General features: G+C 42.7%; 3 protein-coding genes across 11 annotated transcripts in view; all 3 read right to left on the bottom strand.

The window, feature by feature from the left end:
* Window positions 1-2,278: 2,278 nt before the first annotated feature.
* LOC120789098 (E3 ubiquitin ligase TRAF3IP2-like) lies at window positions 2,279-7,548 on the bottom strand. The gene is made up of 10 exons (XM_040125593.1): window positions 7,452-7,548; window positions 6,954-6,999; window positions 6,336-6,842; window positions 5,733-5,880; window positions 5,444-5,610; window positions 5,245-5,333; window positions 5,094-5,162; window positions 4,896-5,000; window positions 4,166-4,240; window positions 2,279-2,714 (listed from the first exon to the last, which is right to left on the bottom strand). The coding sequence occupies exons 2-10, from the start codon at window positions 6,967-6,969 to the stop codon at window positions 2,568-2,570; spliced, it is 1,323 nt and encodes a 440-aa protein (XP_039981527.1). The 5' UTR covers window positions 6,970-6,999; window positions 7,452-7,548; the 3' UTR covers window positions 2,279-2,567.
* Window positions 7,549-8,946: 1,398 nt separating this feature from the next.
* Window positions 8,947-11,084, bottom strand: LOC120789465 (probable G-protein coupled receptor 139). The gene is made up of 2 exons (XM_040126192.1): window positions 11,006-11,084; window positions 8,947-9,996 (listed from the first exon to the last, which is right to left on the bottom strand). The coding sequence occupies exons 1-2, from the start codon at window positions 11,082-11,084 to the stop codon at window positions 8,987-8,989; spliced, it is 1,089 nt and encodes a 362-aa protein (XP_039982126.1). The 3' UTR covers window positions 8,947-8,986.
* Window positions 11,085-13,936: 2,852 nt separating this feature from the next.
* The window catches only part of fynb (FYN proto-oncogene, Src family tyrosine kinase b), a 90,630-nt gene continuing 88,499 nt past the window's right edge, over window positions 13,937-16,067 (bottom strand). For 8 of the 9 annotated variants that reach the window (XM_040124408.1, XM_040124405.1, XM_040124406.1 and 5 more), the window contains one exon: window positions 13,937-16,018. In XM_040124408.1, coding sequence (XP_039980342.1) covers window positions 15,810-16,018 — 209 coding nt within the window. In that variant the 3' untranslated portion in view covers window positions 13,937-15,809. The remainder of the gene's footprint in view (window positions 16,019-16,067) is intronic. The other variant, XM_040124411.1, reaches the window with a different exon arrangement.

The following is a 16,067-nucleotide window of genomic DNA, read 5'->3' as shown; positions in this document are numbered from 1 at the left end:
GCAGAGCCTCAAACAGTGATGGTGAAAGTACCATCTCCTACTCACTTCCATCGTGAAAACCCATTTGCTGATGAAGCCCATGAGCTGCGGTCAATACTGCAGCCAAAGCTAGCAACTGTTTTCTCCTTCCATCACACTATCCCCAAGCTCTGCTATGCACTTCCTTGTTCAGCATAGAAATGTTGTGGTAGCCAAAGGTTTCAGTTTAGAACCATCACGCCACTCTCTGGGGTAGGATACATCCAACCAGAGTATTTCAAGTGAGGAAAATATGGGAAAATCTCAATACAAAATGCTTGTCAATAAAACACTTGATTTGGGGGAAACTCTGTGGATTTTTTATGCTTTTTTTTTTAGCTCTAAAAGAATGACTTGTGTTACCTTTTGGGGGAAGGTTTTTTCAATGTGTGTTGGTGGCCTCACAAAATGGGAGTGAACTATTCCTTTAACATTCATGTCGCTCAGCAAAGATGATTCGCACTGGAGAATAAGGGACCATTACTCCCCTCCCTTCTCTGTTAATCCTTAGTTGGAGCCTGCTCAATGACTTCTGATCAAACTTTGCTGCTCAAACTCAGCAAAACAACAAAGGATCCTCCATACTAGCGCTGCAGCTGACCTGGATGTTAGACAGACCATCTTTTTATTCAGACATGACAGGTACAACCCTCACACCTGCCTGTGTCACTGTGTCCCCATCTAACCTGGATGTAACATGTAAAAGTAGAACTGGAACAAATCATATAATAAATACATTCATAAAATGAGTCAAGCAGCAGCGTAGGCGGAAAGGGGATCGAGGCCTTTTTGGGGTAATATCTGGGGTTGCTTTGGACTCACCAGTTAAGGCAGCGTCGGGTGGCACACTGGTCCTGGAACGATAACAAACACTGGCTTTATTGGTACTGGCAGGGCTTGTGTTCACAGAAATCAACCTCATGCAGGAGCTGATAAAAGCTTCACACACAACGATGTGAGCAGATCATATTTTTTTGTCAGGTTTGATAAACAGACTGAACTAGTCTGTGCACACTGACAGCACAAATGATCAAGTTCAGGGTGCAACGTGGCTGTTGAAGGTCTCTCACACAGTGCTGCCTTATCAGGGAGTTGGCGTGCAACATATGGACGGGAGGTTTCTGTTCTCAGGTGTCACCAGCTACAGATCCTTTATCACAATGTTCCTCTCAGGACCCTTGTAAACCCCTTCTTCCTTAAGTTGAGACAGTTGAAATGAAAATCCTCAGCTAGATACCCTCATCAGTTAGTTAAAACGGTACATTTGGTCCAAAGTAATATCCAAATATAATATCAATATATAAACTAATGTTAAATGGAAATTAGAGCTGTGCCATGAAGATGTCCCCATGGCTGGGAGCGTTTTCATTATGTGGGACATGCTGCCACCTTTTGGTTAATGACATGTTTTACCAAGAAATACACAGCCGGTATACTGTGGAGTATGGTGCTTGGGCAATTAAAGGCTTTGACAGTGTTTTATTATTATAATCTTTTAACAATTTGATCAATCTAAAAAAACTGTCATTAATTGATTGATTAAATTTGCAAATGATATAGTATTCAACTGAATGTAAAAGATGAATTAAAAACTAAATTACACAATACAAATCATTCGGAAAACATTGAAGCTATCATAACAGTTTCTATGTAATGATAGCTTGAATGTAAAGATGGCTCTCTTTAAAGCTGCACTTATTAATATTTTTACATTAACAACGCATGAAGTCACTATGTGTAACGTGAAAGGGTTTGCTTCCATTGATAAACCCACAGAAAACGATTATCCAACCCTGCCGTTCCCCTCACCGCTACAGAGCTTTTTAGCCTCTTTTAGCTTGCTGTTTTGGTTTCTGCCTCACATATCCTGATCTCATCAGCCTTGTTTTCAGCTGCAGCAAACAGCTGTTGTCCAAACAGCAGACCAAGTGAGTGGCATTTAGCAGCTGAAAAGCCAGATCCTATTTCTTAAAGGAGCGAATATTGGATTTACATTTGTCAGCTGGCCAAATGTAAGTCTCTAAATTAACTCTAAATGAATGCTAATTTTGCTCTTTGGGCCCTGGATGTGTAAATAGGCAATTGTTTGCTGATTTTATAAAGTAATAGTATGTCAGGTGTTGTGTTTACAGGATTTTCCGCTGCCCCGAAGTGGCCAAAAAATGAATTCATGAAGCTTTAAGTTTAAAAGGTGTCCAACTCACATAGTACAACTATAACAGTTTTTTTTTATTAAAAAAAAAAAAAAAAATGTGGTGTACATGATGTGTTATTGATGGCAGTGTTCCGTGTTAGTTCTCATTTCAAATGCTATCATCAAGGAGGAAGATTGAACAGGATTTGTGAGATTAGAAATGCTGTTTAAATGAATTAGGAATCAACAGAACAAACAGCAAATCTGTGTCTGAAAACAAGTGACAAAAGGAAGAGACTTTACAACGAATCTACTGCAGTAAGTCACACCTACAGCATGTTGGGGTTGTAACAAAATAAAGCTTTTCCTTTAAAGTGTTTATTTTACACACGTGTCTGTCCCGTTTCAGTTTTTCTCAGAGGGGACGAACAGTGAGGGTGAGGTCCGACCCCCGCTGTGGAATGATGTAGCGCTCCTCTCTGAGCAGGCGCAGCAGCAGGTCCTGGGTGTCCTGGGGCCAGCGGTAGATCCTGGTGCTCTGGAGCCAGTTGGGGACATTTCTCTGTGACATAGACACAGTACAGAGGGACAGTGGGTAAAGTCACTGTTAACGACCATTTACCTCAAACCCTGTCTTTTTTAAATTTTCCGTCATCATATTCATACCAATTCATGTTTGATGTTAATTCATAGATTCATCTTTTAGCATGCAATAATTTTTCTCCACTATCTCAAACTGAAAGTTTGAAGTTGCACTTCCGGATTTTCTTAAAAACGCCAAATATTTAACCCAGGGCCTCGAATGTCTCTCCAAGCTCACCGTTGACATTTTGGTCTTGGCACAGTTCACAATGCAGTTTCAGAACGTTCACAGTTAGCGAAGACCTTTGTGGCTTTTGGGGTTGCTCTTCGGCTCTATTGTAAAATCAAGGAGGGTTGCTTTTAAGGGCCAAGCCTAGTTAATGACACTCCAAATACGAATGGCATTTCACGGTAAAAACTGTGACAATTAAGTCTGTCAGACAACATCTTTCTGAAAAAGACTGTGAAAGGGGTCAGTCTCATTTTAGCCACTACTCATCTTGCCATCGATAATGGTGGTGATGGTAAACAGCAGTGTGCCAATAGAAAAATACAGAAAATGAATGAATAAATCTAAACTAACAACTACATAAAAACATGTGCTACTAAATGCAGGATTTTTCACAGAATGGGTTTGATAGTGCAGGAGTTCATTGTTGAAATAATGCTTCTTTATGAGAATTTGGACACTCGGAAGTTGAGCCCCCTTTCTGAATATGAAGTTTGGAAAAATATTTCTTGGGGGGTGGGAAAGCTGAGACGTGACATTTGAGTTTTCCTAGCTAAAAGGGTATGTAGCAATATACTCAGCAGAACAGTTTGATCAGCTCGTCATTTTAACAAATGTTAGCATTCAACAGCTTCATCGCCCATGAGTCTCGGCCATTGCCGCTGTCTGCGTAAAAGCCCAAGATCTGTAGTAGACAGGCCTTTTTCACAGCAGACGTTTTGAGTTTTCATAACAGAAAAGAGCTGGTGTTGCTAATAACATTAATGATGGTTTTGTTCTAAGCAAGTGGCTCAGCGCCAAGACAGTGTGGCAGCGAGCCAGCACGAACGATACCAGGACCCTGGAACTGAAGCAGCAAAATGCAATTCAGCCATCATTAGTTTCATTATACACACCAGTGCTTTTCCTACTGTGACATGACAAAATGGGAAAAAGGCCTGTTTTGGCTTGTATTGGTTAGCAATGAGTGGTTTGAAATGAGAGGTAGCAATGCAGAGAACTGCTTAACCTAAAGGTACAATTCACCCAAATCGCAAAAACCTTATGTGGTCTTCCCTCGGAAAGGGGAGCTGAATGAAGACTGTGAGATGCGGTTGAAAGCTCTGAGAGCTACTAAGTGCAATTTTGATCGTAGATTTTTTTTTTTTTTTTATTAAGGGTAAAGTGACCCTTCAATGTGTTTTGCTGTTATTATTGCTTACCTTAGTTGCATTAGGAAACAGTACAGGTACCAGTCTAAAGTTCAGGCAGCCTTGTTGGATGAACTCATTTTGGATCTGTGCCAATACGAAAAGAGGATAATCAGTGCTCATAGAAGTCTCTAACTTTACCTTAAGTGTTTCCCTTGATAACACAGGCTAGAAATGGTTACACTGCTTCCTTTTCTCTTTGTGTGGTTAAAATTCTTAGCATCTGTCTATGTGGTTGTTCTTACTGTGGGCTGAATTGGACTGCCCATTCCATTTACAGAGCTCACTGAATCATTCGAATTATTCTGTAAAAGGTCATGAATACTGTACAGACACAGGCGTGAGAGGGAGGTTCCTTTTCTCTTTGGATAACGACAGGCAAAAAAGCTTTTTCATTTTTACATTTGATGCCTTCTTTGACGATAAACAACAAGCTTTCCAGCGAGACTCGATTGCACTACGCAGCACGGCGCTGTGACAGCCCTCCGGGCCAGCCAGGCCGCTTCGGCGCCTGTGACACACTAACACTGTTGGACTACGAATGTGGGGACACAGGGTGGGGCTTGGAAATGAAATGCCTTGTTTTCAAGTCCCAGGAGCCATTTCCTCATTCTCCTCTCCCCATTGGCATGTGGGGGGAGGGAGTTTAATGATATCATCTCACCACAAGAGGGTGATATTGCAAGCAAACGTTTCTGCCTCAGCTGTTGACAGCAGTCTTGGTAGTTGTGTGAGTGCTTACCTGATTGTGAATGTATTTAGTGTGCAGGCCATGGTCGTCATCTCCATCTCCCTCCACGTCCTCCTTGTACTTGGGGCTGATGGCCACAATGATGAGCACGGATTTCTGTAAAATATTATCTCACTGTCAGCTTTTTTTAGAAGAAGACTACATTATAAACCGATTCATAGTCTGCTCAAGTTCAACAGTGGGACTTACATCGTTCAGATATCTGTCCATCCATTTGGTGATGCCCATTCTTCGGATTGGATTATCGAAGATGTCAATCTATTAGGAGACAGGCAGAGCGTGAGTGTTTGTAAGGAAGGTCACTAGGAAGCAAAGGCGATGGAGAAGAGAACGAACTTACTGCTGGTTTGAATCCCTGATCAGTCAGAAATTTGGTGAAAAGAATAATTTCTTTGGCTGTGTCCACTGAATATGTGATGAAAACATTCCCTGTCAACGAAAGGTCAGTGAAACATCCTTAACTGTGCCTATTACATCCTTAGAGTTTAGGAAAAAACGTTGCATGCACATGTTTATGCGGGGACATGGATGTGACGTACTACACTCCTCAGGTAGGCTGATGGTCTTCCTGAGCTCCTTTGTGGCAGGTCCTGAACCTGCCTGGAAGGAACAATCCACATTGACCTCATGCATCACGTTCCTGGGAGGCGCCGCGCACTGAGGCACAGACTCTTGAGGGGCATCGGGAACATTTTTAGGTTGCAGCCTGTTTTGGGAGGGATTCATGTGAGAGGAAATAATCAGAAACAATCTGAGAGTGATTCATGTCATCTGTGGAAAGTCTTATATGAATCAGCGCTGAAAACTGGACAGGAATTGTTCTCCTACCAGGACTGTTGGTGGTGTTGAGGCTCCTGGTTTGGATCTGATGGGTAATCATGCTTATAATGACAATAATCATAATTGTGACGGTGCAGACTTGTTGCAGGGCAGCAAGCACAATGTCTGAGACAACTCCCCTGCTTTGGACTGAGGCCTGCAGAAAGACGCGGAGGAGCAGACATAAAATTCCTTGTTCGGACACTTTCCAATTCAGCAGTAATGAGGTCAGGAACACTTGACAGAAACACAATCAGCAGCAGCCAAAAGCTACCTAAGAGGGCCGGGGGGAGGCAGCTTTCTAAACATAACCTGTCACAGATGTCATGATTAGCAGATCTGTAAGGAATCCCATTTTTAAAAATCCAGTTATCATGTAGTTGCATTTTATGTATCCTCCTTTTGGAGTAAAGTAACTTTAACAGCAGATTTTGGTTTCTGAAGGGCAACAATGACATTTTTAGTCAATATTATTCACTATTATCAATATCTTTAAAACATACCATTTTTATATAATTATAGCCTGCTACAATTGACAGTTGTTTTTACATGATATCCATGGGGCACTAGCACCAGACGTCATCATGTTTCTGTTGATAATCAAACACTTACACTTAGCAGGCATGCGGGCTGCAGGGTGCTGTGATGGGACATAGTAGGTGCAGTTGATGTCGGACATAAGTGGGAGAGGGGCTTCCAAGCAATCTGCCTCTTCCAAAGAGAAGTTCTGGGACCAGTTTGAAGGGCCTGCAAAGCCTCTACTGTGATTAACCACGCAGCCCCATTTGTAGAGTGGTGCCTGCTCTCTGAGGCCATGAGGCCAAACACCTGCACGGTGGGGGGGTGTCATCTGCCCTGATTGTGTTTGGGTTATAAAGCGAGGTTCGGGAGCAGCATGACAGGCAGCTCTGGATTCCTGCTGGTACTGGCTCTCAGGGAGTCTCCTCTGTCTGACATGGTGTGCTCCCTGACAAGGCTCAAAGCCATAGTCCTGTGGCCTTTTGCTGGTCTCTGTATGTCCACTGCACTGTTGACAAGATGGAGGCCAGACCAAGTCCAGACTGGAGGATGTCATGCTCTCATCCATCTCAACAGGAACACTCTGATGAGGGCAAGGTCCTGACATCAAGAGCCAACAGAAAAACAGGTTTGCGCTTCACTCAGAAAGCCATGTTGATAGACCAGACAGATGTATGAGTGCAGTGACTCTGGTGAGGTTTTGTTTCCTACCTTTGAAAGAGGCCATTTTGTCACAGAGGACAAGTGTCTATTGCCCCTGGTAAAGTTAAATGAAAACCGTGTTAAAGGAATTTAATAGTGCGCAACACTTTAAAGAGAAACAAACAGTACAGCACCTTACTTAGAACTTTTAACAACAAAGCCACTACCAACAGGCAAAGCGTCACCACTGATAAAAATGCCCCTTTTACAAAGTAATTTGCAGATAAAAAAGTATTAGAATGAACATAATAACATAACACAAACTGTTCGGAGGAGTAGAATTGACACCTTCTTATATTTTCCTCACTCAGTAGGTATGAACCACTACATGTACTTTTACAGGGGTGGGTGTAACACGTCAATCCGATCACTGCAAACTTGTACAAAGGTCAAAAATCCCTGATCCAAAGGTATGTCGAGTATGAAACTCCAAACTTTCCAGTATGTTTTCCCCTATAAATTCACATACAGAGAATAAACTACACTTCATTGTACTCCCACACCTACCTTTTCTTGGAAGTGCTTATCCCTGATCCACACACCGCACAAACCTGTTCTGAGGCAAACAGGAAACATTCCCAATGCAAGGCAGTTTCTGTGTCATGCAAAGCTAGGAAGTCTCGTGACCCATTTATGCAAATAATGCGGGGCATTGGCGCTTCGACTGCCAATCAGGTCGTTTCTTCAGCAAGGTAGGAATCCTGCAGTCAGCCAGGTTTTCCACCAACCCGTGGAAAAGACAACATCCTAAAGCAATAAATTATAACAACAACAAGTAAACAAATGACTTGACATGTACATAAATATGATTTGCATATGTATTCAAATTTTATTTTAAACAAATGACTACTATAGAACTTCATGTAACAGTTTTGGATGAGCAGTGAAACATTGTAAAGCCTATTTGCCAATTTCATTTTGTGTCATAACCACACGTAACCTTAGTGACTTCTCGTGGCTTTTATGAACTTTCACTTGATCACATCCATTGTTACAATGCTGCATAAAAATGTATGACTTTATTTCATTTGTTTATTTCACCTGTGCTGTATGACTGACAAGATGAAGAGTCTACAGTCACGCTAGTGGCCCTGTGAGGTTGTAGTTAGGCACAGTGGTGCTTTGAGCTAAATGCTAACACAGCATGCTAACATGGTCATGGTATAATGTTATCACCATCTTACTTTAGTGTGGTAGCATGCTAACTTTTGCTAATCAGCACCAAACACAAAGTACCACAAAGGTTGATGGGAATGTCATTGGTCACAATGCAAAGTATTGGAAAAATTCAAATTTTTTCCTGATGAGGGTGATGAAAGATGAAAAGTTAAGGGATTACCGAAGATATTACAATTCATTCAGTGTGGGACAGGAATGTCAGAACCAAATTTAATGGCAATCAAACAGTTGTCGAGGCATTTCTCTCGAAACCACAAGTGTCAACCGCATGGTGGCACTAGTGAAACAGTCAAGGGATCATCAAAATCATTAGCATACATCGCCTGGAAATCATGATTGTCTGTACCTAGTTTTGTACCAACCCATCTCGTAGTGATATTTTTGACCTGCTGGTGGCATTAAATGAAAATTCAGAGGGTCACCAAAGTCTTTCGGCTTCATTCTCTGGAGACCATAAGTGTGTGTCCATAAATTTGAGACATTTTAGTCTTGACCAAAGTGGCGCACCGCCCAACAGGCCAGCATCCCTATCTCCAGAGTCAACCTGCTAGCATGGCTAAAAACAAACAATTAGAGTTAAGTTGACAGAATAATTGCAAATTAAAGTCCACGTAAGAGCTTTTTCCACAGCTTTCGGTGGCCTCTAGTAGTCTTCATCAGTGAACACAGTTTGTTTAGTTGTCATTGACATGTCTTAGTTGTCATCATGGTTCTTACTGTATGTCTCCACTGATGAAGAACGTGATATCTGTTGAAAGCCCAGAAAGAACTAGTAAGTTGGCTTTTAGTTAAGACTATTTTGTAAAACTACTATTTCCAAGGTCAACACTGCTCTGATCTTCATCCGTTCTTTCAGTTCCTTTCTACTCTGTCTGTTTGAGATTGGTTAGCACCACAGTCGTGAGGTCGCTGGATGGCAAGGGCTCACGATCAACAACTGAGAAGACTTTCATGGTTGTTTGGGTGAGAGCAGAGCCCAGCTCATGTGCCTTTGCCTTACAAGCTACCACCTGGACCAGCTCCTTCCGGAAGCGCCGGCTGACCATGCAGTAGAGCAGGAAGTTGGTGGTGGAGTTAAGGTTCTGCAGCATGTTGGCTACGTCTCCGGCCACATTGATTGGGATGCTGTAGTCATTCCTATTGAAGTTCTCGTTGTTGTACTTGGTTCTCAGGATGCAGTATGTGACAAAGCGGGGCAAGCTGAGAACGATAAAAGCCACGGACACAGTGCCCAGCAACAGGATGGTCCTCCTCAACATGCCCCTGGTGCTCCTCCCATGCATGACACGACGCTCCTCCTTGGTGAAGAGGTTGCTGGCGCGGACAAGATGAAATCCGATGAGGTAGTTGAAGATGATGACCAACACAATGGGGATTCCCCCTGAGAGGAAGGTGGTTATCCACACTATAATAGTAGAGTAGGCCTCATTACGGTAATGACACCTGGGCAGCGTCACATTCTCCCCGTCCACAGTAAAGTTCACAGGTGTGACAATATTGATCCAGCCCAGTGGCACAGAGACAAGATGTGACATCAGGACGATAGCTGTACAGGTCATTTTAGTGACCCAGGCCTGAGAGAAGTGCTGCTTGGCTGCTGTGCTGCGGAGGACAAGGTATCGCTCGATGGTGAACACCACAACGATCCAGGAGGAGCTGTAGAGCGATCCATACTGCAGGAATCCCAGGATTCCACACCAGGGGTGAGAGTGCCAGAAGGGCTGCATCAGCCAAAAGGTGAGGGTGAGGTCAATGAGGATCACCCACACCAGGTAGAAGGTGTCCACAATGGCCAGACAGCTCAGGTAAACGCTGGCCGTGTCAGACATCCCACATTTACGGAAGTGGATCATATAGAATGTGAAGAGGTTGGCTGGAAAGGAAAGACAGGGACAAAGAAGCTTAGATGAATACACAGCATTTGTCTGGCTGGCGCTACATGAAGCTGATAATTAATTACTTTATTATTAATTAAAGCTACATTAATTGTTTTGGCCACTTGGGGGCATCAGAAGGAATTTTAGCAGTTGCTGTGGCCACCTGACAAATACCCTAATCCAGGTCTAGTCAATTCAGTAGTCTCGCCTGATCTCCTTTCAGCTCATCCGATATTCACCAGCCCCTGAGAAATATATTTGGCCAGTTGCTAAATGCTCTGCTACGCTCACCAGCTAACTCTGTCTGTCTGCTTTTTGGTGCTGGGCAGGTAGCGTCCTAAAGGTTTACTTCATTTTTTGCTGAAAACAGCTGCAGTTGGAAACAGGGTCTATGAGAGTAGTTTGTGGGAACTGTAAAGATGGGCAATAACTTCCGTCATTTCATCAACGTTCACACGAGCATTAATAGATATGTAATTCACTGTTAATACAAACAATGTTGGTTTGTGCAAACAAAGTATTTTAACGCTAATAAATGAGTAATAATATGTAATAATCAGTGTAAATAAATGGATATTGTGGGGTTGGTCAGAATGTCAAGTGCTGGCAGCTTCCTCCTGCGTTTGTTTGAGTTCAGCTAGGCTTTTCTGGAAGTGTACTTTCTCACTTTTTACAGAGCTAGTTTAAGAGTTTTACCCTGAGCTAAGCTAGGCTAAGCACATCCCAACCTCTGCTCAAGACGGATGTCAATTTTTTTGATCTGGATGTGGGTTTGAAGGCACATGTATCTCCCAAATTCCCTCAATGTCCTCATTATACTGTAACTACTGGCCCTGCAGTTACGTCAGCTAGTCTTTTCTAAATAGTTACCGGTCTGCATTCTGTAGGAGGGCATGGCAGTTTGCCTGTCTGGTTGCTCTTCTTGTGTTTTGGTACTGATTATCCCTGATAACACCTGTTCAAGCATGGACAGCCAAAGACCAAATAAACGGACAAGCTGCAAACCTGGAATACCCATGATGCAAAGTAATGGGTAGTAGATCTTCTGAACAGTGACAAAGATGGTGATGCTGACTCCCTCCATGATTCATTCAACACGAGGCAATCGCTCACATGCTAATACCTGCAATAAAGCCATTAGAAAGCCGGATGAAGTGCTGTTATTGACACAGAGGGGAGATCAATAAAAAAAATACTGGTGAGCTCTAAAACGCACACTGGAACTTTTTATTCCATGATATGCCTTCATTTCAAATGTTAAAAATCTAAAAGTGAAGAAACAAATGAACAAACTCAATTCAATTTAAGGTTCTACAAACAGAAATGCCAACTACACAACTACAATGTCAAATGTGACGCCTGGGAGAAAAAGCAAGTTATGCAAAGCCATCACACATTAAAAATATAAATCAACGAGGTTTTGGATGCTAATGTTTAAATGACATTTGGCTTTAAAAGCTCGCAGAGAGGTGTTCTTACCCACTTCCCCTCAGCCTGTTGGGTGAAAATTTTTTTTTGTCCAGCTATGTTTGAACTCAAACTAAGAGATCAGACAGCTCCTTATATGGTGCAATAACAAAAAAAAAAAAAACTTTCCTCAAATCCAAAGTCAAATTGGGCCATTCAGCTGATGACTCACAGTAAGTGCTGGATGAGGATTGATCTGTCTGGTCTGGGTGGGTCTCACGTGAGAGTCACTGAAGCAGCGGCGCTTTCTGTACAAAGTTGTGGGTTTTTTTTTTTTCAATCTCTAACTACCTGGAAAACAGCTGTGAAGTGTTACATAATAACAGCACATAACGATCCTCCGTTATCCTGCTCATAAACAGATCCTAACAGCCCCCTGTTCGACTGTTTGTCTTTTGAGACGGATTTTAAGTTAACATAAATAACCTTTTCCGAAACTATGGAAAGCAGAAATATTTCCTTCATCCTCTTGACCTTTCATTATCAATAATCTTGACTGATACAAGTTCAGTTGTCGTCATCTTGATGAAAATATCAGTTCTCAGTGTTAGAATGGATCAAATCAGACATACCTGGTGAGTGTGTAGGACCTCCTTGGTGTCTTCCTTATGGCTATGAAAGTATCATGCAGAGATGGCTTTGTCCACAGAGGTGCGTGCCAGCTTGAAACGTTTCCACAAGCACAAGACCGTGAATGATGTGAGGAGGGATGTGTGAGACAGCCTCAGCTGTTGCCCCTATAAAGCTTCAGGAGGAGGGAGTCACATCAACTGATATATGGATGATGTGAAGGGTCAGTTGTTCCTAAAGGAGATTCTCAATGTCTGGTGCCACAAACTATTGAAAATGAAACAAAATGATGAATTAACACAAGCCCTTCAAATAGTAGCACTTTGGATCGTCTGTATTTTTATTAGCTTTAGGGATTGATTTTTGTAGGGAAGTGTTTAGAAAAGGTAAGGTAAGGTAAGGAACACTGCTCCTAGCGAGCCAACCGTCACTGTATTGATCCGAAAATCAGCTCTTTTCCACTGGACTAACTAATAACAAAGTTCTGGGAAGGAAAAGAAAGAGTTCTAGAGAATGAAAAAAATGCAATTCATAATCTGTGATGACTTCACCGAGCCACCAATAGTAAGACGTACGCACAGGGCCCTGAGAATTTTTCCTGCCCACAAATCCAGTTTTCCAGGGGAAAGTGCTTTGAGAGAAGATACAAGAGCTGAGAGAATCAACAGCAGTGTGTCTGAAGATAAAGGTGGCGCGTACGGCGTTTGCCACGGGGGGGTTGTTCTGCTTCAGGGATGCAGGGGAAACATTGACCTGGGTAAGCCTTGCGTAGTGCGCTCTTTACACCCCCCACCAGCACTGATCCTGAATCAAATAGCAGGGGACAAACAGATGCGGGAGACACAGGTTTGATACTGACAATTACCATTTTGGGAAATCCTCGCCATGGGAAGTGAGGCGCTTTACCACAACAGCTGCAATAGACCGTTCTCACAGCAGACACACTGACCGATAAAACACTGGTGTAACACATTACGCTGAAGATGGCACAGTTACATTTAGGTGTCGGCTGAGATGGTCTTGTTTCCGGCAGGTTCTCCCATCTCTGTAGAGGACTTCTGAAGCTCTGTTGGAGTGACAGTTGGGTTCTTGTTCTACTCCCTGACCAAGGCCCTTCTTGCCTGTTTACTCAGTTTGCCTGGACGGCCGGTTCTAGTAAGAGTCCCGGTGGTTCCAGACTTCTTCTGCTTCACAATTATAAAGGCGGCTGTTCTCCTGGGAACACTCATAGCTTCAGAAATTATTTTACACCCTTGCCCTGATCTATGCCTCGCCACAGCTATATCTCAGGGGTCTACAGAGAGTTCCTCGGACTTCTCTGTATTGGTTTTTTGTGCCACAGCAAAGGGTCTGGATAGTTTTGTAAATGGGAGATTTCAGTTTTTGATTATTTATAACTTAAAAACTTGTTTTCACTTTTTCATTAAGGATTGTTGAGTGTAGATTGATGGGCAAAATGGAAGTTGTATCCATTTACAATTAAACCTACAACAGAATAAAGTGCAAAAAGTCTGGATACTTTCTGAAGCTGCTGACACATTTAGACCTGCAGGACACACTGATGACCTGCCAGCTTTGAAAGACACAGATGGATGCGTGAGGTGACACAGCAGGATATGCACAGGTGGTGCTCCAGGTCCACATGGCTCAGGGCTCTGGTATTATGCACTCTGGCTCTCACTGGGACACCTGTGGGGGTTGGAGCAATTTGTAGCCTCATGGATACACTAACAGATGAGTCTGATAAATCCAAATGGTTAATGTCTTGATTCATTATCAAAACTGTTACTGCATTTGTATCCCCACTTGTATTTATTTTCATTTCAACCATTTTATTTTTTTGTGGATTCCACACATTTATTCAACTTTATACTTTTAAATGAACTCATCTGTTCTTATTCAGGTTTTGCATGATTTCTTACCAGGGCTGCAACTGATGATTATTTTTGTTACCGATGAATTTCTTGATTATTTTCTTAATTAACCGAGTGATTATTTGGTCTGTAAAATGTATGAATGGAAAAGTATGTCCCAGTTTCCTAGAGATCAAGGTGACATTGTCGAATGTCTTTTTCTATCCAACTAACAGTCTAAAACCCCAAGATCTTCAGTTTACAGTCACACAAGACAGAGAGAAGTAGCAAATATAAATTTTCTTTCACACTGTCACACACACAGACAGAGCAAAACATGCACACGCACGCACACACATATGCATGTCATAGTTTAAGCATACGAACAGTAGCGTGTGGAAAAGAAGTGTCTTGGAAAGAGTGTAAAATGTTTATTGTTCTTTTCTGAATTTCAAACGCCAAATCACTGAATTAACAAAACAAGTTATGTTAAAAAATGGAAAGGAAAGATATAAAGGAGGGAAGTTAGTGACACTTAAAAACCATTTAGCTGTACAACTGAAAAATGAGGGGTTTTCATTGGCCATGAAACCATCACCACCATTAAGACCAGATCGGGGCCGGATTCAATTCATTTTCAATTCAGTGGTTTCCTTTTTGAATTCAAACCTTCAAATCTTCAATTTCTATTCTGAATTGCAGCATGAATTGACCCCAAGGCTCCTCTGGTCTTACAGCCCAACTGACTCTTAAAGGATCACTCAAAAGGGTTAAACAAAAACATCATCCGTAAAAATCAAAGACTCATATACTGAGAGAATATAACCTTGTCAGTACAACATAAAAGAAGAGATGACTCAGGAGGTGAAGTGGTCCAGGTTCAGCTGCAGGTCGGCGGCCCGCAGGCTCAAGGGGAGGATGTGCAGGAGACGAGGAAAAAACGCCACTGTCCACACAGACTTCCCCGAAAACGAGAACCTTGATGATGAGGAGAGGCCTCGGAACGACAGCTCAAATAAAGGCATACGAACTCTTCTTAAATTAAGTCAACCTTTCCTTCTTCCAGCTCAACAGAAACAACACTTGTGGTGCAAAAGACTGAAATGTTCCACCCAGATGTTCTCAAAATTATAAGCAAGGAGGGATATGTTCAAAATCCTTGCCCGCTTTGCTTTAATTTACAAAAATGTGACATATATCATTTGTAAAAGAAGCTGGTTCCAAACAGCCGTAGTCTAACAACTAGCGCTCTGAGGAAGCTTTGGAGGGGTGCAGGAGGAGACAAAAAAGGCCGATGGAGGACTGCATCATGCTCGTCCGGAGAGGCCTCTGCAATACTACTAACTGAAAAGCCAAGAATAACGCAAAAATCTGCGGGGGATTTTTTTTTTTTTTACATTACGGGAAAAAAAACTGAGGCTCCCAATTCAATCTCTAGAAAATAATACGGGAACTACAGTATAATACACATACAGATTAACTGTGCCTGCTCAGGTGCTCCTCCTCCTTTGACTTTATTATTTTTATCATTATTATTATTTTGTGCAGGAGAAAATAAAATCTTAAACGGAAGCAAACAAATAAACTAAAACAAGCCTTTTCTTATTTACACTGAATACAGGTATTTCATTGCATTATCACAACCCCAGTTGTTCCTGTCCATCCTTCTCCCTCAGCTTCCATCACTATCGTATTTGCAGAGTTCAGACACTAGGGGGCGTGTCAGCGACTGAGGGCTGTTTCTGGGGGTTGGTGTTGGAACTGAAATGCTCGGGTTGAGCAGAGGAAGCTGTACAGATCCCTAAAATAAAGGCCCAGCGGGGAAGGCTCCAGAGTTTTCAACAGCACTGATTTGGCCAATGTGGTCCCAGCCTCGAGGTGCCCCCCCCACCCGTGGAGAATCAGGATAGGGAAGGGGTTTAGAGGTTGTCCCCGGGCTGGTACTGAGGCTCAGTGGCTGTGAAGTAGTCCTCCAAGAAGGCCTGCAGGTACTCGAAGGTGGGCCGCTCCTCGGCGTCCTTCTTCCAGCACTGCAGCATCAGCTCGTGCAGCGAGATGGGGCAGTCCTGGGGGCACGGCATCCTGTAGCCTCGGTCCACCTGCTCCAGCACCTCGCGGTTGTTCATCCCTAAAACAAAACAAAAATTAAGACACATGCAGAGTGTGAGTCGATGTGC

This window comes from Xiphias gladius, chromosome 4 (genome assembly GCF_016859285.1).
Source record: "Xiphias gladius isolate SHS-SW01 ecotype Sanya breed wild chromosome 4, ASM1685928v1, whole genome shotgun sequence".
NCBI lineage: Eukaryota > Metazoa > Chordata > Actinopteri > Istiophoriformes > Xiphiidae > Xiphias > Xiphias gladius.
The sequence above is the reverse complement of the archived record's forward strand: the minus strand, read 5'-3'. Positions and strand labels throughout refer to the sequence as shown.

Coding starts and splice junctions, on each gene's coding strand:
- LOC120789098 (XM_040125593.1), bottom strand. Junction 4,241..4,895: donor CTAAATACATTCACAATCAG/GTAAGCACTCAC, acceptor GTATTGGCACAG/ATCCAAAATGAGTTCATCCA. Junction 2,715..4,165: donor TGTTTCCTAATGCAACTAAG/GTAAGCAATAAT, acceptor TCTATGTCACAG/AGAAATGTCCCCAACTGGCT.
- LOC120789465 (XM_040126192.1), bottom strand. CDS start 11,084: ATGGAGGGAGTCAGCATCACCATCTTTGTCACTGTTCAGAAGATCTAC. Junction 9,997..11,005: donor TTGCATCATGGGTATTCCAG/GTTTGCAGCTTG, acceptor TTTCCTTTCCAG/CCAACCTCTTCACATTCTAT.